The sequence below is a fragment of the Urocampus carinirostris genome, chromosome 1, assembly GCF_059441175.1.
Source record: "Urocampus carinirostris isolate Australia breed hairy pipefish chromosome 1, RoL_Ucar_1.0, whole genome shotgun sequence".
NCBI classification, from domain to species: Eukaryota; Metazoa; Chordata; class Actinopteri; order Syngnathiformes; family Syngnathidae; genus Urocampus; species Urocampus carinirostris.
The window spans coordinates 66,325,621-66,343,325 of NC_142349.1; the positions used below are offsets into that span (position 1 = coordinate 66,325,621).

Genomic DNA, 17,705 nt, shown 5'->3' on the forward strand with positions numbered 1-17,705 from the left:
ATATTAGAAAAGTAGGCAAGCAATTTTGAATACCAACACAATACACCTATTCTAGCGTGTGCGAAGCCGTTCCTTTCATTGTGAATATTCAGGGACCCCCCCTGCAACGGATAGCCGGCTGTCTGGTAGTGATCAGGGCAGCTCTCCCGGTGTTCTGCCTCTACCACATCTCCTCTTACACTGCAGGTGTGTTTTATTGAGCCAGCAGTGATTTACTGTACTGCTGCAATCAGGCGCCACCTTAGTGACAGGTTAACCCTCGGGGTCATTTTGCGTACGTGCACTTGCAGCCGCCGTGCACGCGGCGCACAGCGTTATTTGGTGCCTAATAAAGGGGTCATTATGAGAGAAAGCTTGGTGAAACCAGAGAGAATTTTTTTTAACAAGGTGAGAGGTTTAGAGTGTCGGCTAGCGGCCAGCTCCAAGCCTGTAACCATATACAGTAGGCACCCACATCCTTAATCGCAAACATATTCCGTTGACCCCTCAAAAGCAGCTGGTAAAAATTGCATTAATGATGATGACAGTTTGTGCTTGCAACCCAATGATTTTGCAGTCCCGTTTCGAATCTTCTTAACTAGTTGATCATCAAACATTGACTGTACACATAGATGAAGGCTTTCATAACGGTTGATCATATGAAATGACAAAAAATCAAAAGGTACCTGCTTTGACTAAACCGGGGTGCGCAAACTACAGCCAGCCGGGAACATACGGCCTGGCCCGAAGACGTAAAGGTTTTTTTTTTTTTTAAAGTAGTACAAATAATGAATCTTGGTTCTTTTGGTGCCAGTCTTTCCCCCAGAGTCCCTTTGTACATATCTCATCTCATCTCATTAGCTGCACCGCTTATCCTCAGTAGGGTCACGGGGGTGCTGGAGCCCATCCCAGCAATCATCGGGCAGTGGGCTGGGGACACTCAGAACTGGTTGCCAGCCAATCGCAGGGCACACAGGGACAGACAACTCGCTCGCTCATTCACACCTAGGGTCAATTTGGACCTGCCAACCCACCTGAAATGCATGTCTTTGGAATGTGGGAGGAAACCAGAGTGCCCGGAGAAAACCCACGCAAGCACGGGGAGAACATACAAACTCCGCACAGGAAGTCCGGTAGCTGGATTTGAACCCACAAAGGAGGTTCCCAAGACCTTACAACTGCACACACGCTAACCACTGCGATGCCTTGCTGCCCCCTTTGTACATATATTTTCCATAAAACATTAATGGTAAATGGTCTGCATTTATATAGCGCTTTTCAAGTCAATGAAGACCTCCCAAAGCGCTTTACAATGTGCTTCACACTTTTCCTAACAGAACACTAACCAACACTAACGTCCATCACCGACGGTAAATGTGAATCAGTCCCTCAAAGCATAGAACTTTGTCTTCCTAAACGCCATATTTTTTTTTTATACACAACGTATATTTGTATGTTTTTTTCAGAGGTTCTGTATTGTTTCAGTCAACATTGAGTAGAAGTTGAATTGTAAATACTTAAAAGATGGTAAATGTTTTGCATTTCAATAGCGCTTTTCAAGTCAATGAAGACCTCCCAAAGCGCTTTACAATGTGCTTCACACTTACCCATTCACACACACACTCACACACCAATAGAGTCAGCCATGCAAGGCCCCTACCTGCTTATTGGGGGCATTAGGGATTCAGTGTCTTGCCCAAGGACATTTCGACATATAACAATGAGGAGCCTGGAATCGAACCTCAAACCTCTTGATCCCAATGTTAATGTCATTTTTAATATAGTTTTTAATTGTGCATTTTTCTGCATTGGGATTTTTTTTATCATGTATTTAATTTATCTATTAAGATATTAAATGTCATGTAAAAGAAAACATTTTGAATTTTGAGTTTTTTAATGCATCTTATCCATTTTTAGTCTTTAAAAAAGATGCATAATTCATTTAATTCTGGGTGAAAACAAAATGTAAACTAAGGGAAAAAATGTTTTTACGCAAATTAAATCAAAATTCTAATGTTTATAAAAAATTAATACCATAAATGGAATTGCTGAAACTAATTATTTCTTTCCCTTCTTTCCTTTTTTTTGTTTTATTTTAGACTTTATATCTTGCTGTACAACCTTAAAAAAAGGGATTTTAAAAAGTTGTTTGGAAATTATAGTCTAATGTTGCCTTTATTTCTATGAAAACAACAAACCTGACGTATATATTAAAATATTAAAGAAAAAGTACATTGATATCTTTTAAATTTAAAAATTAGAAAAACAAAAAATTAACAAGACAGCTTTTAAAATGATAAAAACTGACAAATTAAAAACTAAAACATAAATACAATATCCAGATTCAATCTAAATTCAGGTAAATAAACATTATAACCCTGTGACAATCATTGCATCAGTATGACAGTATTCCCTCAATTTCTGTGGTTAATTAGTTCTATAACCACCAGTATTACATGAATTTCCACAAAGTAGGAACTTACTTACAGCCCGTGCACAGTTTCCCTCATCTGAGATATTTCAATACCGCATGGCACTTATGACACTTCTAATACAAAAACAAATGATACCTACAAACTCCGGCTTACTCCCTAAAAAAGCCACATGTGTATTTGATTTTCTGCCCCACGGAAAAAATGTCACATTTATATCCATCAATATATAATGTAAATCTAGGCTTCTGGCAAGCCACATACGAGCACACCTTGTCCATACAATAGACGCAGCAATTGAGCACACTTTTGAAGCAAAAGGGGAAACAGGCTTGGTACTTGTTTCTGGTGAGTGACATTAATTGTATTGTCTGTTATTCAAAGTTAAATGCCAAACGAGGTATATTAGCTTTATGATGTCTTGGGCTTACCCACCCGATCGGTTTGCTTGCTAACGGCGTGTAAGAGGGGTGATTGAATTGTCACTTCTCATTTATTGCTCCAATCAGCGCCCAGGAAACAGTAGGCAGTTCTCAGTTTAATTTGAGTGTACTGATGCTTGTAAAGTGACGCTGTAATTCCACAACGGACGCAGTTATCCACGTGATGCACCTTAGACGCTGATGTCAAACCTCGAATTGGCGAGGGAATAATGTCCAAGCAGTCTGTAAATATGATCATCTCGAGGACATACTGATGAAAAAAAAAATCTTTCTGCTGTGGACAAAGAGCACAAAAGTACATAAACCTGAAGATGGATATCGCGAAAATTAAGTAGACTCTCAAGCGCCTTCGTTTTTTTTCCACACCCCCTCGACGTATCAAGCAAAAGGCTGCAGGCGTGGGGCTGTAAACAGCTCCAGAGTGCCAGGCTGAAACGAAGCAGAAAACGAGCCCCTGTAGACCCTCGTCTCGAAAGAGAAGCTAAGCACTCCCAGCTGTGGTATTAAGAACCCTGACTGGGATTGGACCCGCAAATGAAGACCTGCACACTATTGACCCTTCAGAATCATCCCGCCGCTCACTGCTGTCAGTTTTTTTACCCTTTTGACGTTTGACAGAAATAATAATGGCATAAACGTTATTCTTCCACTCTGACATTTGATGAGCTGAGAAGGTTGAAAAACTCCACAGAACTGTCCGTGTCCAACCGCAATTGCCGAAACGTACACCTGTTGGTCTTTCTAGGTTCACTTGGGGGCTCTAAAACTGTTAACGAGTCCCAGTCATGTACACGTATAGGTTTTATCAGGCAATGGGGATGGTGTCCCAAGGGGTGTTTGAAACTGTCGCAAGAACTGGTTTTGTTCCCGTCCTGTTTGCAAAGCTTCCCACAGAATCACGCACCTGTTGGTCTTTGAAGTATACCGAGGGAATCTTGAAACAGTCCAATGGTGTAGGAACAGCGCAGGAACCAAAGTCGTGGTGAGGTCGCATGGGTCCTTCCACTGTAATAGTCCAAAAAATACAGAAAATAAGAACAACTAAGCACTAACTGGATAAAGAGATCCCCAAGACATCCATGAGACACCTAAAAGACGTCCATGCGATATCCATAAGACATCTAAAAAAACGGCAGAGTTGCCTTACAAAAGATTGCTTTATTTGGATTGAATAGGGAGATATGAAAAGGAGTCTATTTCAAGGCGTGAAAAGATTTATTTAAAAAGGGTTTGAAAGGGGTCTAAAAGACGTCCAGAAGTCATCTAAAAGACGTGAATGTGTTGGTCAATTTAAAAAGCAAAGTTCTATTGCTACTCAAAATGGTTTTGATTATGAAAAACCTCTTTTCTGATCCTGGATTTAACACCTTTTCCAACAACTATATTTGGACTACATCCATACCAAATTGGACGGGCTACACATAACCCAATTATCAAATACTTTGTCCTACATTTGAACCACAACAGATTATTTAAAAACAATATCGATAATAGTTAGACTAAATTTGGACCACATTGGACCAGTTAACCACAACAATAACACTAATTTGATGGCTTGATAAAGACAGCGACTATATTTAGACTAAATTTGGACACAATTGGACGGGTTACAAACAACAGTGCCTCTATTTTTCTTCAGATGGTCCACGTTCAATCTGCTCCACTCTACCTTATTTTAGACCCCTGTTTTTCTAATAACAAAGTCCAAAATCGTCTGAAAGACGTCCATTGATGGATCCAAATTTCTATTTGGACCAAGAGATGTAAAGTAAAAGTGTCATGTGGCTGCAGAGATGTAAGGTGAGCTTTCAGGTGCGTTCACCTTTGAGAATAGTTTGAGCATTGTGTTCATGTCAAAATTGTGAGATTAAAAATACTTTTCAGTGGTGCTTTAGCTTTGTAACACATTCAAACTTGATCAGCTTCACCCTCAATCAAGGTTTCACAGAATTGCAACCCTCTAAACAGCCTGCTTTAAACCGAGAGAGTTTTCAAGTGAGAAGTGATCAGAGAACTGACGGAGCTGTACATAAGAAGCCCAAAAGTGAACAAAAAGTTCATTGTAAACATTCTGGCATGCAACAACCGAATGAAACAGATGTATGATCGCGTTCGGCAGCACATAAAAGCCGAAAAATTAGGTTTTCATGAAGTGTTTAATTTAGTGAGACTGGTCTTTTTGGAAGAAAATGCCAGCAATACTTAAATTGCAAAGGAGAAAAAATAGATATCATCCCACATAACTTTAAAGGTTTGTAAATAGTAGAAGATCTAGTGGAAGCTAGAGCTCTTGTTGGTGATAGGAATGAGTGGAGAGGTGTTGTAAAAGGATAGTGGGGTGTTTGGACGCGTTTTAAGGGATGGGCAGGGCACCTGTATGATGTGGCAGGGGTAAACCAGTGAAAGCTGTCAGGCCCTGCTGTTGAACAGAAGAGTGTGTTGTGTCACCCTGACCCGAGTGACACGGCCGCTTTCTTGTGTCCCGTTTCATCTGGAGGGACGAAAGCATGACCAACTTAGATGGCGAGGTACCCAACTTGTTTGGGCATTCCTGTTGGCCATGGTCCAAAAATGTTTGCGTGTGGTTTTGCTATTTTTTTCCCTTTTTTATTTTCTTTGTGATTGTATGTGTTTGTCTTGCTGTCGGTCACCCCTCTCGGGGGATATGACCAAAGTAGATGGATAGATAGATAAAATAGTAGAAAAACGTCTCATCTCTCATCAGCCGTACCGCTTATCCTCATTAGGGTCGCGGGGGGGCTGGAGCCCATCCCAGCCATCTTCGGGCAGTGGGCAGGGGACACCCTGAACTGGTTGCCAGCCAATCGCAGGGCACACGGGGACAGACAACTCATTCGCTCATTCACACCTAGGGACAATTTGGACCGGCCAATTCACCTGAAATGCATGTTTTTGGAATGTGGGAGGAAACCGGAGTGCCCGGAGTAAACCCACGCAAGCACGGGGAGAACATACAAACTCCGCACAGAAAGTCTGGAGCTGGATTTGAACCCACGACAGGTTCCCATGACATGAACTGTGCCGCACAAGCGCTAACCACTGCGCCGCCGTAGAAAAACGTGTTTATGTTAATGTTTTTTTAAAATATATAAATTGATTAGTTATTCATATATATATATAAGCCCTAAATAGCTGGTTAGACGTGAAATTTATTGAAAAAAAGTGGACATTTCACATGTGCTAGAACAGATTCACGAGTTGATTTCATATAGGAAAAATAAAAACAGACTACGACCAGCAACCTGAAACGAATTGAGTTTGAAAGCTGGGGCAGCACTGTTAATTTTCAAGAAAACTTTTCTGATGTCAATTACAATAGAACCCAACATTCTTTTTTTAAAAAAAGGCTCAACTTAAAAGGAAAAAACTATTCAAAACACTAATATATGCGACTAATAAGAGGATACAATCACTCTGGTCAACCGCAAACCGAAACCAACGATTTGCGTGTTATAACGAAAGCACGCGCAAGGTTAAATCAGCTTGGAGTCTGCATGTTTTGGTTTTAGGTTGCAGGCCCGTCGTGCTGGCCGTCTGTTTGAATTATGTTTGCCGTGCTCCTCCCTGTCTCTATCATTGTCCTTGGGACGAACCCTCTGCACTGCGGGGAGAAAAACCACGCGGGATTGAATGAACTTCATTCAATAACCGCCAAAGTAGGATTGTGCTGAACTTCCGTGCCATTGTCTCTTCAGCTGAGACGGGTTGTGATGGGAAAATGAAGAGTATTAGTTAAATGTACATGAGTCAAGTCAGAGAACACAAGATAATTTGTTACAGTTGTACTGCACGGCCAAGGTTGTATTAACCGGCTTTGGTCTTCAGTTTGTGAGTAATCACCCTGTTTATCATGGAGGCAACTGTCATGGGTGACATTTTGCATCTTGTATCATCACTTTCTTAAGGATAAATAACTTATTGAGGGAATACTAGTGTTTTTTCATTCTCCTGAAAAAAAAGTGAATATTAGAGATGAGTATTTCGCATATCACAGAAATGATATATACTTTTAATTGTTGTTTTTGAAAAAAAAAAAGAAAACTGTTTTCTTTTGTCTTTTTTTCTCCTCTCCGGAACCTTTTCCTTCTTTTTCAAACAAGTCTATTTTCTTGAATCAAGTCTCAATGTATGGTTCGAAACAATCACAACAGAATTAGTCTGTTGATTTCATTTTAAGTGTGTGGATGGACGCTAACCAAATAATTGCTTTAATTTGAAGGAACTACGATTAATCAGTGTCAGACCTCCCGTGCTTCAACCTTTCCAGACGCTTATACGAATTTGAGACGAATTCCTGATTGCACTTCTTTTATTTTGCACAATGTTGCTGATCAATGTCATCGCAGTATTTTGTGATGCACTAAAAACTTCTCCAAGCACCATATTGTAAATATTGCCTTTGTTTTTTATATGACTTTTTTTTCTTTTGAGTATTTAATAAGTGCCACGTCTAATCTTCTTGTGAATAGCTACATGGATTGGTTGACGTTGTTGACAAAAATCTGTAATAGAAGAATGGAATTTATTGTCGACTATTTTCACCAGTCACATTTTTCCAACATAGTGAGGCATCTTGGTCGGTCAATCAGATTCCTTAACCACTAGGGTCGTAGGCATCATTTCCTGTGGTGTGTCTTGGGCAAGTACAGCCTGATGGTGCCCATCCTTCTTCAGGCCAACATGTGTTTCCACATGGTCTCGAACGAGGGACCTTTTGCGTGCTAGGCGAACGTGCTTACACGATTATGTTCTCTGGTGAGTCGCTAATGCGACATAGTGTCTCTGCCTCATGCAGTAACATAAACATACAGAAATAACGGTGTCAACGTCAAGTACGTGTACCAAAACGTGGATACGGCAACTAAAAAAGGACATCATTCAAAGATTGCATATCATGGCGGTATCTTGGTGTTGCACTAACATTTAAAGAAAAGGCACGTCGCACTGTTGAACAAAATAGAGTCCGACTCGCCTCGGTATGATTCAAGTAACATTCAAGCCAATACGCTTTTTATGAAATAAATTGTATACATTTATTCATTTCGTTATAAAATGAGAGCTTTGACCATCATGCCAGACTGTGCCAGAAAAACATTGTAAATTAAATGCATGCAGTCCGAAGAGCAAACGTCAGTTGTTAAAACGTTTCATTTCAGACAGTTGAGAATTTTTACTTTTTTTTGTTACGGACTTTGCATTGACCACTGACTGTACTTCAAAAAAAGCACACAATATATGTCATTTTACTGTTTTTTTTTCTCTTTTTACTGCAGCTAATGAGCATGTTCTTGGTTTACAGGGATAAAAAATTATTTGTTTGCCGGTCCCTAAAAAAATGGACGGATGTTTATTTACATATGCTGCTATCGGTTAGTTAGTGTGTGTAAAAGGGTAAGCACATTGTAAAGCGTTTTGGGAGGTCTTCATTGACTTGAAAAGCGCTATATAAATGCACACCACCATCACCACATTGATGTCTCTACTGACTGAGCACTGTGCCCATTTTTCTTGTGTTAATTATCATTTGCCTCTTAATTAAATCTTCCGTCCATTTATCCATTGTATGCACCGCTTATCCTCAGTAGGGTTGCAGGGGTGCTGGAACCCATCCCAGTGTTTGGGCAGTGGGCAGGGGACACCCCAAACTGGTTGCCAGCCACAGAGACAAGTCACACGCTCATTCACACCTAGGGACAATTTGGACCGGCCGATTAACCTGACAATGCAGGTTTTTGGGATTGTGGGAGGAAACCAGAGAGCCCGGAGGAAACCCACGCAAGCACGGGGAGAACATGCAAACTCCACATGGGGAAGTTTGATCTCATGACTTCAAAACTGTGCCGCACATGCGCTAACCACTGTACTGCTGCATTAATTAAATCAACTTCATGCTAAATTAAAATATATATTATTATTCGACTAATTGTTTCAATAGTCTGTGCCTCCTCCACTATAGTTGCACCCCTAGTTGTGAATAATGTACACCATGTTGTCGACGATGATGAGGACAATTGTAGTTTTTTAAATTCTAAATCCAACTGCCATCCCAGTCCCGTGTAACCATACTCTGTAAGACTCAATGGAATTGTGAATGAGTTGTCAACCTCTGACCTTGACCTTAACACCAATAGTGTCACTTCCAAGACGGATGAGCGAGCCGGACCTTTCCTGACACCTGATGCGCTGAACTCCGACATTTTTGGGATGACGAGGTGGAGGAGGGGGGGGGGGGGCAAACAAAGCAATCAGACAACCCTGATTTACGGGACGGGCGGCGGGTTGGATCCTCAGCGTCGCACGTACTATATATAAACATCTGCATCCGCAACACCTCTTATCACCGGTCCTGCATGTCTGCGGCTTTTCGGGACGGGACCTCCCTGAAGCGGGATCTCGGTTAGGGTATGACGCGCCAAGAATGCTTCTGACAAGAATATCGCAGATGTTGCCTTTTGTTGGGGACGTGACAAGCCGACACTAGCTGGAAGTAAACACTGGTCCTTTAAGGACTAACAAAGACGACGTGGAGGACGTGGTTTTTTGACACGTCGCCATTTACAAGTGTGGGGGGGGGGCTTGTTTTGTGTGTGTTTGTTTCTTTTTTACAGCATCGGAATTGTTTGAATGGAAGACGATCATATGGCCCGCATGTTGTGCTTTTAGTTTATGTTACTACTTTCAAAGGAGGAGGAAAGTTGACAGAGGGAAGCCTTGTTCTCACGTTCCTCACTCCCTCTTATTCTTATTGCATCCAGGTGGGACTCGATGGCGGAATCAGAAAAGGGACCAGCCGGAGACGACCTCTGTGATGTTGGCGGAGGTGAGTTGGCCCCCCCAAAATGTTGATATTAAAATCAGGATTATTTATTGATTTTGGGTGAATTTAGAATGATACGAATCAAATACAAAAGGCCCCTGGGATACAACACTACCCCAATCTGAGGTGGGGATCGGAAAGTGATATTGCCACACACTGGGGGAAAGAAACCTATGAGCCATTAGTAGAGATTTGTTTGCTTTAATCATTTTCTTGTTTTCAAAATTAGGCCCGATCATCGATTGGCTACAGTCATGTATTGTAGTGGGGGTAACTTTAGGTGCCTTCTTAGTATTTCTTGATAATCGCAAGTTATCATGGTTATCATATTTTTGCTTCTCCCTTTAGCATCACTGCAAGCCTTGGGACCCATAGCTAAAAAATACAGGAGAAAATAAATGCTGTCTTTACAAAGCACACAGGATTCTAAACTGAATAAAAAGAAAGCTATTCATTAGGTAATTCATCCAATACCTAATCGGCATTTTCAAGATGACGCAAACCAATTAACCGGCGTTGTATATGACGTCGGCCAATGGTAGACAGGCATCTTAGAGATGTAACTCCACATACGGAAGAACACAGCAATGTTTGAATTGTATATGTTTTGGGCACGCAAAATAAGTTTTTGTTGATATTGTATAGTAGGGAAAACAGGGCCGAAAAAACATATTGTTCCACATTGTAACTTGAAAACATTGTTAAAGCAAGGTTGCTCTACCCTTGGGTTGGTCTGTTGGTTGGATCCCTTAACCACGGGGTCGTAGGGGCACAATTTTCTGTGGTGTATCTTGGGCAAGTAGAGCCTGGTGGCGCCCATCCCTCTTCAGACCAAAATGTCTTTCACCCCAGGGTTTATTGTACCTAAAACCACGTCTTTTTACAGTTTTAATCATTTGATTTTGTTCATAGGTGCTGTTGTGGGTGCTCCTATTTCTATTGCCTCTGGTCCAAGGGGCCCAGGTCAAAGCAGAGGCCGGGGCCGTATTGGACACGGGTCACTCTGGCCCACTGGTACACCAGCAGGAGAGACAACTTCCTGTCCTGCGTGAAGTGAAGGAAGATGAAGAGCAGGAATATGATCGCAACTCACACTCCCCTTGGCATCTCTTGTATGGTAATGATGCTCTTAAATTTTGTGTGAACAAGAAATGATCAATTAATGGACAACCAATCGATTATCTAATTTGTTTTTATTTTCGATTAATTTCTTAGATACCTTTATATAATGAGAAATACGCATTCTTTATTCATTTAATAGTTAATTTAAGCTTCTAGAAAGTTTTGTATATCGTTGCTGTGATGTGAAAAACATACATTTAAGATTAAGAAAGAAAATTACAATTTAGATTTTTCCATTAAACCAACATTATATTTAATATTGAAAGATTTAAAAAACAGTGACTCTTTAAAAAACTGAAAAAACCATGGAGAGACAATTTAGATGCTGAACAATCTAAATTGAATTTCGGAGATGAATCTTTTTTCACGTGCAAGCTACAATTTGTTTATTTTTATCGTCTGGCATTATATGACTGTCTAGTCAAATACTGTGTTAAATACCTTATTGTTATCAGTAATTTCAGAAAATGATATATAGGTGTGTGCACTCATGTGGGTAATAACTTTTACATTTAATCGACCCATATTACGTTTCTTAGCCAGGATTAAAAGATATTAATTTTGCAGTAAAAAGTATTGGCATGACTGGTGATTTGCTTTTAATTTGGAAAACAATCATCAGTGTGTGTTACTATTTTGGGACGAGTTATGGGAGAACAAAATTATCACACATTTGTTTTGTTAATATTACATAAAATGTTCAGTTATAAAAGAAAGACAGGGATAGCTTTTTTTTCTTACCAATATTGGTAAGCAAGTCAACCCTGCATCTTGAGACCAATAACCAATAACCGACCAAATAGCTTTTTTTAAGTGCAAAATCAAAGAGTTTTGTATGTCTTGATTTGTTTACGTTAAAAAGATTTGGTAACCATGTCCCCAAAAGGTAGCATTAAAGGCAACACTTTCATCTAGGGGTCGACAAATTATCGGACAGGGTTTGACGATATCAGTATAGGCATTCTCGGCTGCTCAAATATATTCAAAACTGGGTTATTTAGTCTCAGATGCAGCCGAGCACCGCTCCCTCTTCTCGGACGATACCCACCCCACGGCTTCTGATTGGATAAGCGACCGAAGGCGAAGCCACTGAAGCAGGAAGAATAATGTTATAGCGGCAGCTCTGCTAACTCGTGCCTGCGAATCAAGACAACTGATAATATTAAGATTTTTAAAATTCCGTGATAGAAAAGTGTGTGTGTGTGTGTGTGTGTGTGTGTGTGTGTGTGTGTGTGTGTGTGTGTGTGTGCATGTGCGAGATTAAGAGATAGCATTAAAAGTGCAATACATTTTATTTAGGGAAGCAGGTTAAGGTGGAGACTGATATATTAGCTCTTATCACAACATTAGTTTGTCAATTAAGCGTGTATGTTTGTGATTGAAAGAAGGCATAAAATGCACACAAAAGTGGAAGGTTGAGTGATTAGCTGTTAACATAACGTTAGTTCTTCAATCTGGCTTTAAAACAGGAGTGTTTATACTTTTTAATTCACGAGCTCCGTAGAAATTTCAATACTTTTTGCTTTAAGTTAATTTAAGTCATGTTAGTTCTATTGACATTTTTATGTATTTATTGTAAAACATTCCAGGGAGCTATTTAAGTTTTTATGTACCTTTACACGAGTTGCTGCTAAGCCTAATTTTTATTTCCTGCACTGTTAGTTTTTGGTTTAAGTGAAAGATTAGTCATGCTAGTTGTGTTAACATTATAATTGATTCACTGTAAAGGCTTTCAGAGAGCTTTTTCAATTTTATTTGAATGTATAACAAATATTTGTGTTTCTATTGCATTATTATAAATTTATTACACCAATGTTTGAGCTTTTACAGCAAATTAATATTGGGTTCAAATAGCGATTATCGGCATCCTCTTAATTCTAAAAATCAGTATCCGCCCTGAAAAACCCATCAGTCAATCATTAATAACTATGAGAAATCATTTTTATGATAACCACTACACTGACAGAGATATTGAAGAAAATGCAGATGATTATTTATGTGTTAATTTTGTAAATATGTACCTACTAATCATTATACAAGTGCTCAAATATTTACAATAGACATGCCTTTGCGTAGTAAAAATATATCACTATTTTTATCAAGTGGTACTATCTTAGTTATACACCTTAGTAGCTTTTATAAATAAATTTAAATGTACAAATCCTGATACATAGAGGGGAAACTACAGCCGGCAAATGTATACTAACACCAATTCCATGATCGTTGTTTATGACCTACAGTCACTCAACCCCAATTTTGCCCTTTTCAGACCCCTTTGTTGTCAACGAAGAGGACGACCATCCTAGCGCCCGCTGGGTCGGCCGCACCCCCCGCTCCTCGGACCCTTCCGAATCTCAACCGAAAGCATCGTCGAAGAAGAAGAAAAGGAAGAAAGAAAAGGACAGCGGAAAAGACGCCAAACGCCGAGGCAAAAACAAGCGACCCAAACACAGCAGCCGGGACTGCCGCGTTGAGAAGCGAGAGATGAAAGTCCGCGACCTGGGACTCGGATTCGACTCGGACGAGATCGTCCTTTTTAAGTTCTGCGTGGGCTCCTGCCAGTCGTCCAGGACTAACTACGACCTGGCCTTGAAAGCCTTGCTGCACAACGGTTCGCTTCCGCGGCGTACCTCCCGCAAGGTCAGCAACCACCCGTGTTGCAGACCCGAGCGCTACGAACCCGTGTCCTTCATGGACGCTCAGACCACGTGGAGGACCATACAGTCCTTATCTGCCGCTAGCTGCGTTTGCATGGGCTGAAGAAGTCTCACCCAGGGATTGGTCACGTGGGAGCACCAAGGACTAACAGGCATGAAGGCCACTTCATGTTTGTTTTTTACAGTCACAGAAGAGTGGTCGGCAAAAACTGGGCCCCTGACTGGTACCGGGCCACACAGAAAAACTGTATATATTCATATATTTTTTTACTATATTTGTAATCTTTTTTACGATTAATTATTTCTGGGCTTATATTGTATTTATTCATAACTACACAAACCTTTTTTTTCAGCCAGAAAAACCTCAAAGTTCGGGTGTGCGTTACGGCAAGGTATTACAGCAGTATATCACCATAATTGATCAATTATTGATCAGTCAACAAATGTTGCTGACCTTATTTGCTCAGCATTGGATGGAAAGGGAATCGAACCCAGAACGCTGCATGGGGAGCACCAAATACTGACCACTAGGCTAGTATGGTTATCGACGACAGGTAAAAGGTTTGTTGTAGTAGAAAAAAGCATGAGATTTGATCTCATCATCACACTATTTCTTACTCACATTGCCACATTGTACAACATTGTAAAGGCGCATTATGGGAAAGAGTTCAGACAATACAACGTTGTACGACGTGGTACCCTGAGTAAACATAGTGTGATGATGAAATAAAATAGAATACCTTTTTCTATGACAACTAGATCTCTAGTCGTCTAGTGATTATTGTATTTGGGCGTGTTCTTAGTATTACTATTAATGTTACTGTTATAATTAATGATGTTGTCATTCTGGCCGGCCGGAAAATATAGTCAGACATTAAACCGGTCAGTGGTTCAGAAAACTTTGCCGACCACTGTCATTGAAGAACCGATCTTAGGCCAGTGTTAACCAACGCACTTCTAGAGTATTGTATTACAAAATACGATACACAGGTCAATTATGTCATTTAATGGCATAAATATATTCCCTGATTATCTTTTATAGCACATTCGTTGGGAATCACTGGACTAGGGGTTCAAAGGTCGGAGCCTAAGACAAACGCTGTCTGAGCATTATTGCAATCCTCTATCTATTAGTACGCTGTTTGTCCTCGCTAGCGAGTTGCAACCCAATTCAATGTGCTAGTTAAAACAAAATCTGTATTTTACTAGTATTTTTAATTAAAAGGACATTTGTGTTGGACTGATAAAAAGGTTTAACTGTCAGACCAAAATCCGTTTACGTAGACGAGTTTTATTGAATTAGCAATTTAGTGACTTTGGCATACTAGTACAATGACTAAAATGTTACGAATACTGTATTTTTCAATCTGAGAGCCAATTTTGCAAAGCCACCACATCATTAAGTCTAACTAGATTACAACTGTAGTGCAGAAGTAACATATCTGGCCCCAATTGATGATGTGCGGCATGCCCTAGTAGCTAATGACCTGGCTAGTAGATTCCAAAACGCCTTCTGTTTCACAGTATTCCCTCGATTTTCGTGGTCAATCCATTTCTAGGTAAATATCCACATTGTGGAAACCATTTATGCAAAAGTCAAGGGAATACTGTATGGAAAAAAATTATTAACACGATACATTTTCTAGTAACACAGTAAACATCTCAATTCTACATCTAGTAGTTAAATTCGTGGCATTTGTGTCATGAAGTTTTCAAATACGACTCATGTTTATGTCAATAATCCATCTATCTTTCTATCTTGGTCATATCCCTCAAGAGGGGTGACCGACAGCAAGACAAACACGTATACAAAACAAGGAAAAGAAAAAAGTAGTATAAAACACACAAAAACTTGACCATGGTCAACCCAAATGCCCAAACACCCAAACAAGTTAAGCACCTCGGCACCTAAGTTGGTCATGCTTTCGTCCCTCCAGATGAAACGGGACACAAGAAAGCGGCCATGTCACTCGGGTCAGGGTGACACAACACACTCTTCTGTTTAACAGCAGGGCCAGACAGGTTTCACTGGTTTACCCCTGCCGCATCATATGGGTGCCCTGCCCATCTCTTAGAACGCGTCCAAACATCCTGCTATTCTTTCACAACACCTCTCCAGTCATTCCTATCACCAACAAGGGCTCTAACTACCACTACATTTAGAGCTCTTTCCTCCAGTGCACTCATAACACCATCCATCCACGTCAATCACGGCCTTCCCTTTGGTCTCCTTCCATTTACTTTTGCTCTGTAGATCCTCTTCAACATTCGCTCCTCATCCATCCTCTCCATGTGTCCAAACCAACCGAGTACTCTCTTATCCACACGCTTGCTCGGTTCCACGACTACTCCAGTTCTGGCTCTCACAATTTCATTTCTGAATCTATCCAATCTTGTCAGTCCTAAGACACTCCTCAAAAACATTTCCTTCTCAAATCTGTGTTCAGGCTCCGAGTATCTGAATAATGATTCACCTAATATGCCAAAGTTGTTTACCAGAGAGCATAAATGCTCACGAAAAAAAAAAGACCCTCTTTTCTTTTGTCTTACCGGTGAGGACAAAAGAGCGTACTAGTACCATACTCCAAATCCCCGAGTGCTCTCCACAGGTGGCCACGATAAAGCCATAAGGATTCCTTGTTACGAGCCGACCCTTTTCCTCGCTCAATGCATGGTGCGGACTCACAAAACGGACAAGGGGAACATGGCCGGTCCAATTCAAAGACTGCCCGTTTTCGGGGAACGGAGCGAGCGTTGATCTCGGAAAAACAAGCAAACGGACCGAGCTCCAACGTTCAATATTTACTACATAACGGCGGTGTCGGCTCTTCCCAGAAGTTCAACAACAAGTAAATGGGTTCAACGTTCAAGTGAGCTCGGCCCAATGGATGCCATGCATCTTCACGTATTACTGTATACGAGTAAAATATATTTATTTCTGATAAATTATTTATTTATTATAGCTTCGTTTCGAGAGCTGTTTTATTCCACTCTGTATCGTAGATGTGTATCTATTTATTACCGAAATCAGATCTCACGTTATTTCTGCTCATCACAATGTACATATTTTGTAAAGGTGCTAAATCTTTTTCCGGAGCGTTCCAACTCTTCAAACAAACAAACAGAAGCCAGACCTTGAGGCTGACGCAAGGGCTCAATTTCCCAATCCTTTGTTTTTTGTAAAAGCAACACCTTGATAAAAGCTTCACCGCAAATCCGGTGGAATGACATTGTGTGCATAATAAATACTCCAGCTTAAAAGTACCTTACACGCTTGAGCCTCGTTATTGACGAAATGGCAGCTAGCTATAAAGTTGAAATAGAAGCTTCCGAGGGTCACGTGACTTTTTAAGCAGCTGCCTGATTGGATGACAAGTGAAAAGGCAAGAAGATGCATCAGCGAATCGGTCCGCTTTATATAAATTTAGACGGGGTTTCGAAGACTACATACAAGTAGGTTTAGACTAAGTACTCCAAGATGTCCAGGTATATGGGTGTTTTATGTGTTTAATCATCCTCAGCTTGGCCTAGTATGTAGTCTACTTCAGGCTAAACGTATAAAGTACGCGGATCGATTTGTAGTTGCATTTTTTCCATATTTGTTTATAAACCAATATAGCTGCCACTTAAAGTGTCACGTGACACTCAGAAGCCAATAAACAATCAGCAGGGTTGGGTAGGGTTACTTTAACTGGATTACTTTCAATTACTTTTGGATTACTCCAATACCAAATATGCTAATAAAAGACAAAAGAAACTAAATATGAATAAAATGATGACTCACAACACGTGGTAAGCTTTCTCTCCTGAGTTTGATCTCTTTGATCTCCGGCAACATCATTTTTGCTGTTCCATGTATTCCGTTGCTCCCCAAGCCTGCACAAAATTTAGTCATTTTATTCATATTTAGTTTCTTTTGTCCTTTATTAGCATATTTGGTATTGGAGTAGTCCAAAAGTAATTGAAAGTAATCCAGTTAAAGTAACCCTACCCAACCCTGACGATCAGCTTTTGTATACTTTATAGGTGGTGTCCATCAGTTCAAAATATTCTACTCGCTGACGCCATCTTCTGGCCGAAATCATGAATGCAGCCTCTGTCAAACTGCTTCTTTTTTCATATTTTTGGGGGTTTGAGTTGGCATTTCCACTGTATTTGAAACAGTCATTTACTTACTCCACCCATTTCGTCCTACAATTAAAGAAAAAATTGAGAACATGCAAAAATTGACTCT

At 40.4% G+C, this 17,705-nt stretch overlaps 2 protein-coding genes across 7 annotated transcripts in view; one reads left to right on the plus strand and one right to left on the minus strand.

Moving 5' to 3' along the window:
- LOC148376603 (uncharacterized) overlaps positions 1–16,714 on the plus strand; it is a 54,532-nt gene extending 37,818 nt beyond the window's left edge. The window contains exons 3-5 of the mRNA XM_088348934.1: positions 9,631–9,695; positions 10,605–10,809; positions 13,084–16,714. Of these exons, the coding sequence (XP_088205060.1) occupies positions 9,631–9,695; positions 10,605–10,809; positions 13,084–13,574 (761 nt within the window). The 3' untranslated portion in view covers positions 13,575–16,714. The remainder of the gene's footprint in view (positions 1–9,630; positions 9,696–10,604; positions 10,810–13,083) is intronic.
- Positions 1–17,705, minus strand: part of LOC148376602 (uncharacterized) — an 83,396-nt gene that overhangs the window by 63,457 nt on the left and 2,234 nt on the right. For 4 of the 6 annotated variants that reach the window (XR_015852182.1, XR_015852181.1, XM_088348945.1 and 1 more), the window contains exons 2-3: positions 17,256–17,347; positions 3,759–3,859 (exon numbers count right to left, since the gene is read on the minus strand). Coding sequence is in view for 3 of the 6 variants with exons in the window: in XM_088348945.1 (XP_088205071.1) it covers positions 3,759–3,859; positions 17,256–17,312 (158 nt within the window). In the remaining 3 variants the exon portion in view is untranslated. The remainder of the gene's footprint in view (positions 1–3,758; positions 3,860–17,255; positions 17,348–17,705) is intronic. The other 2 variants (XR_015852183.1, XM_088348961.1) reach the window with 1 other exon arrangement.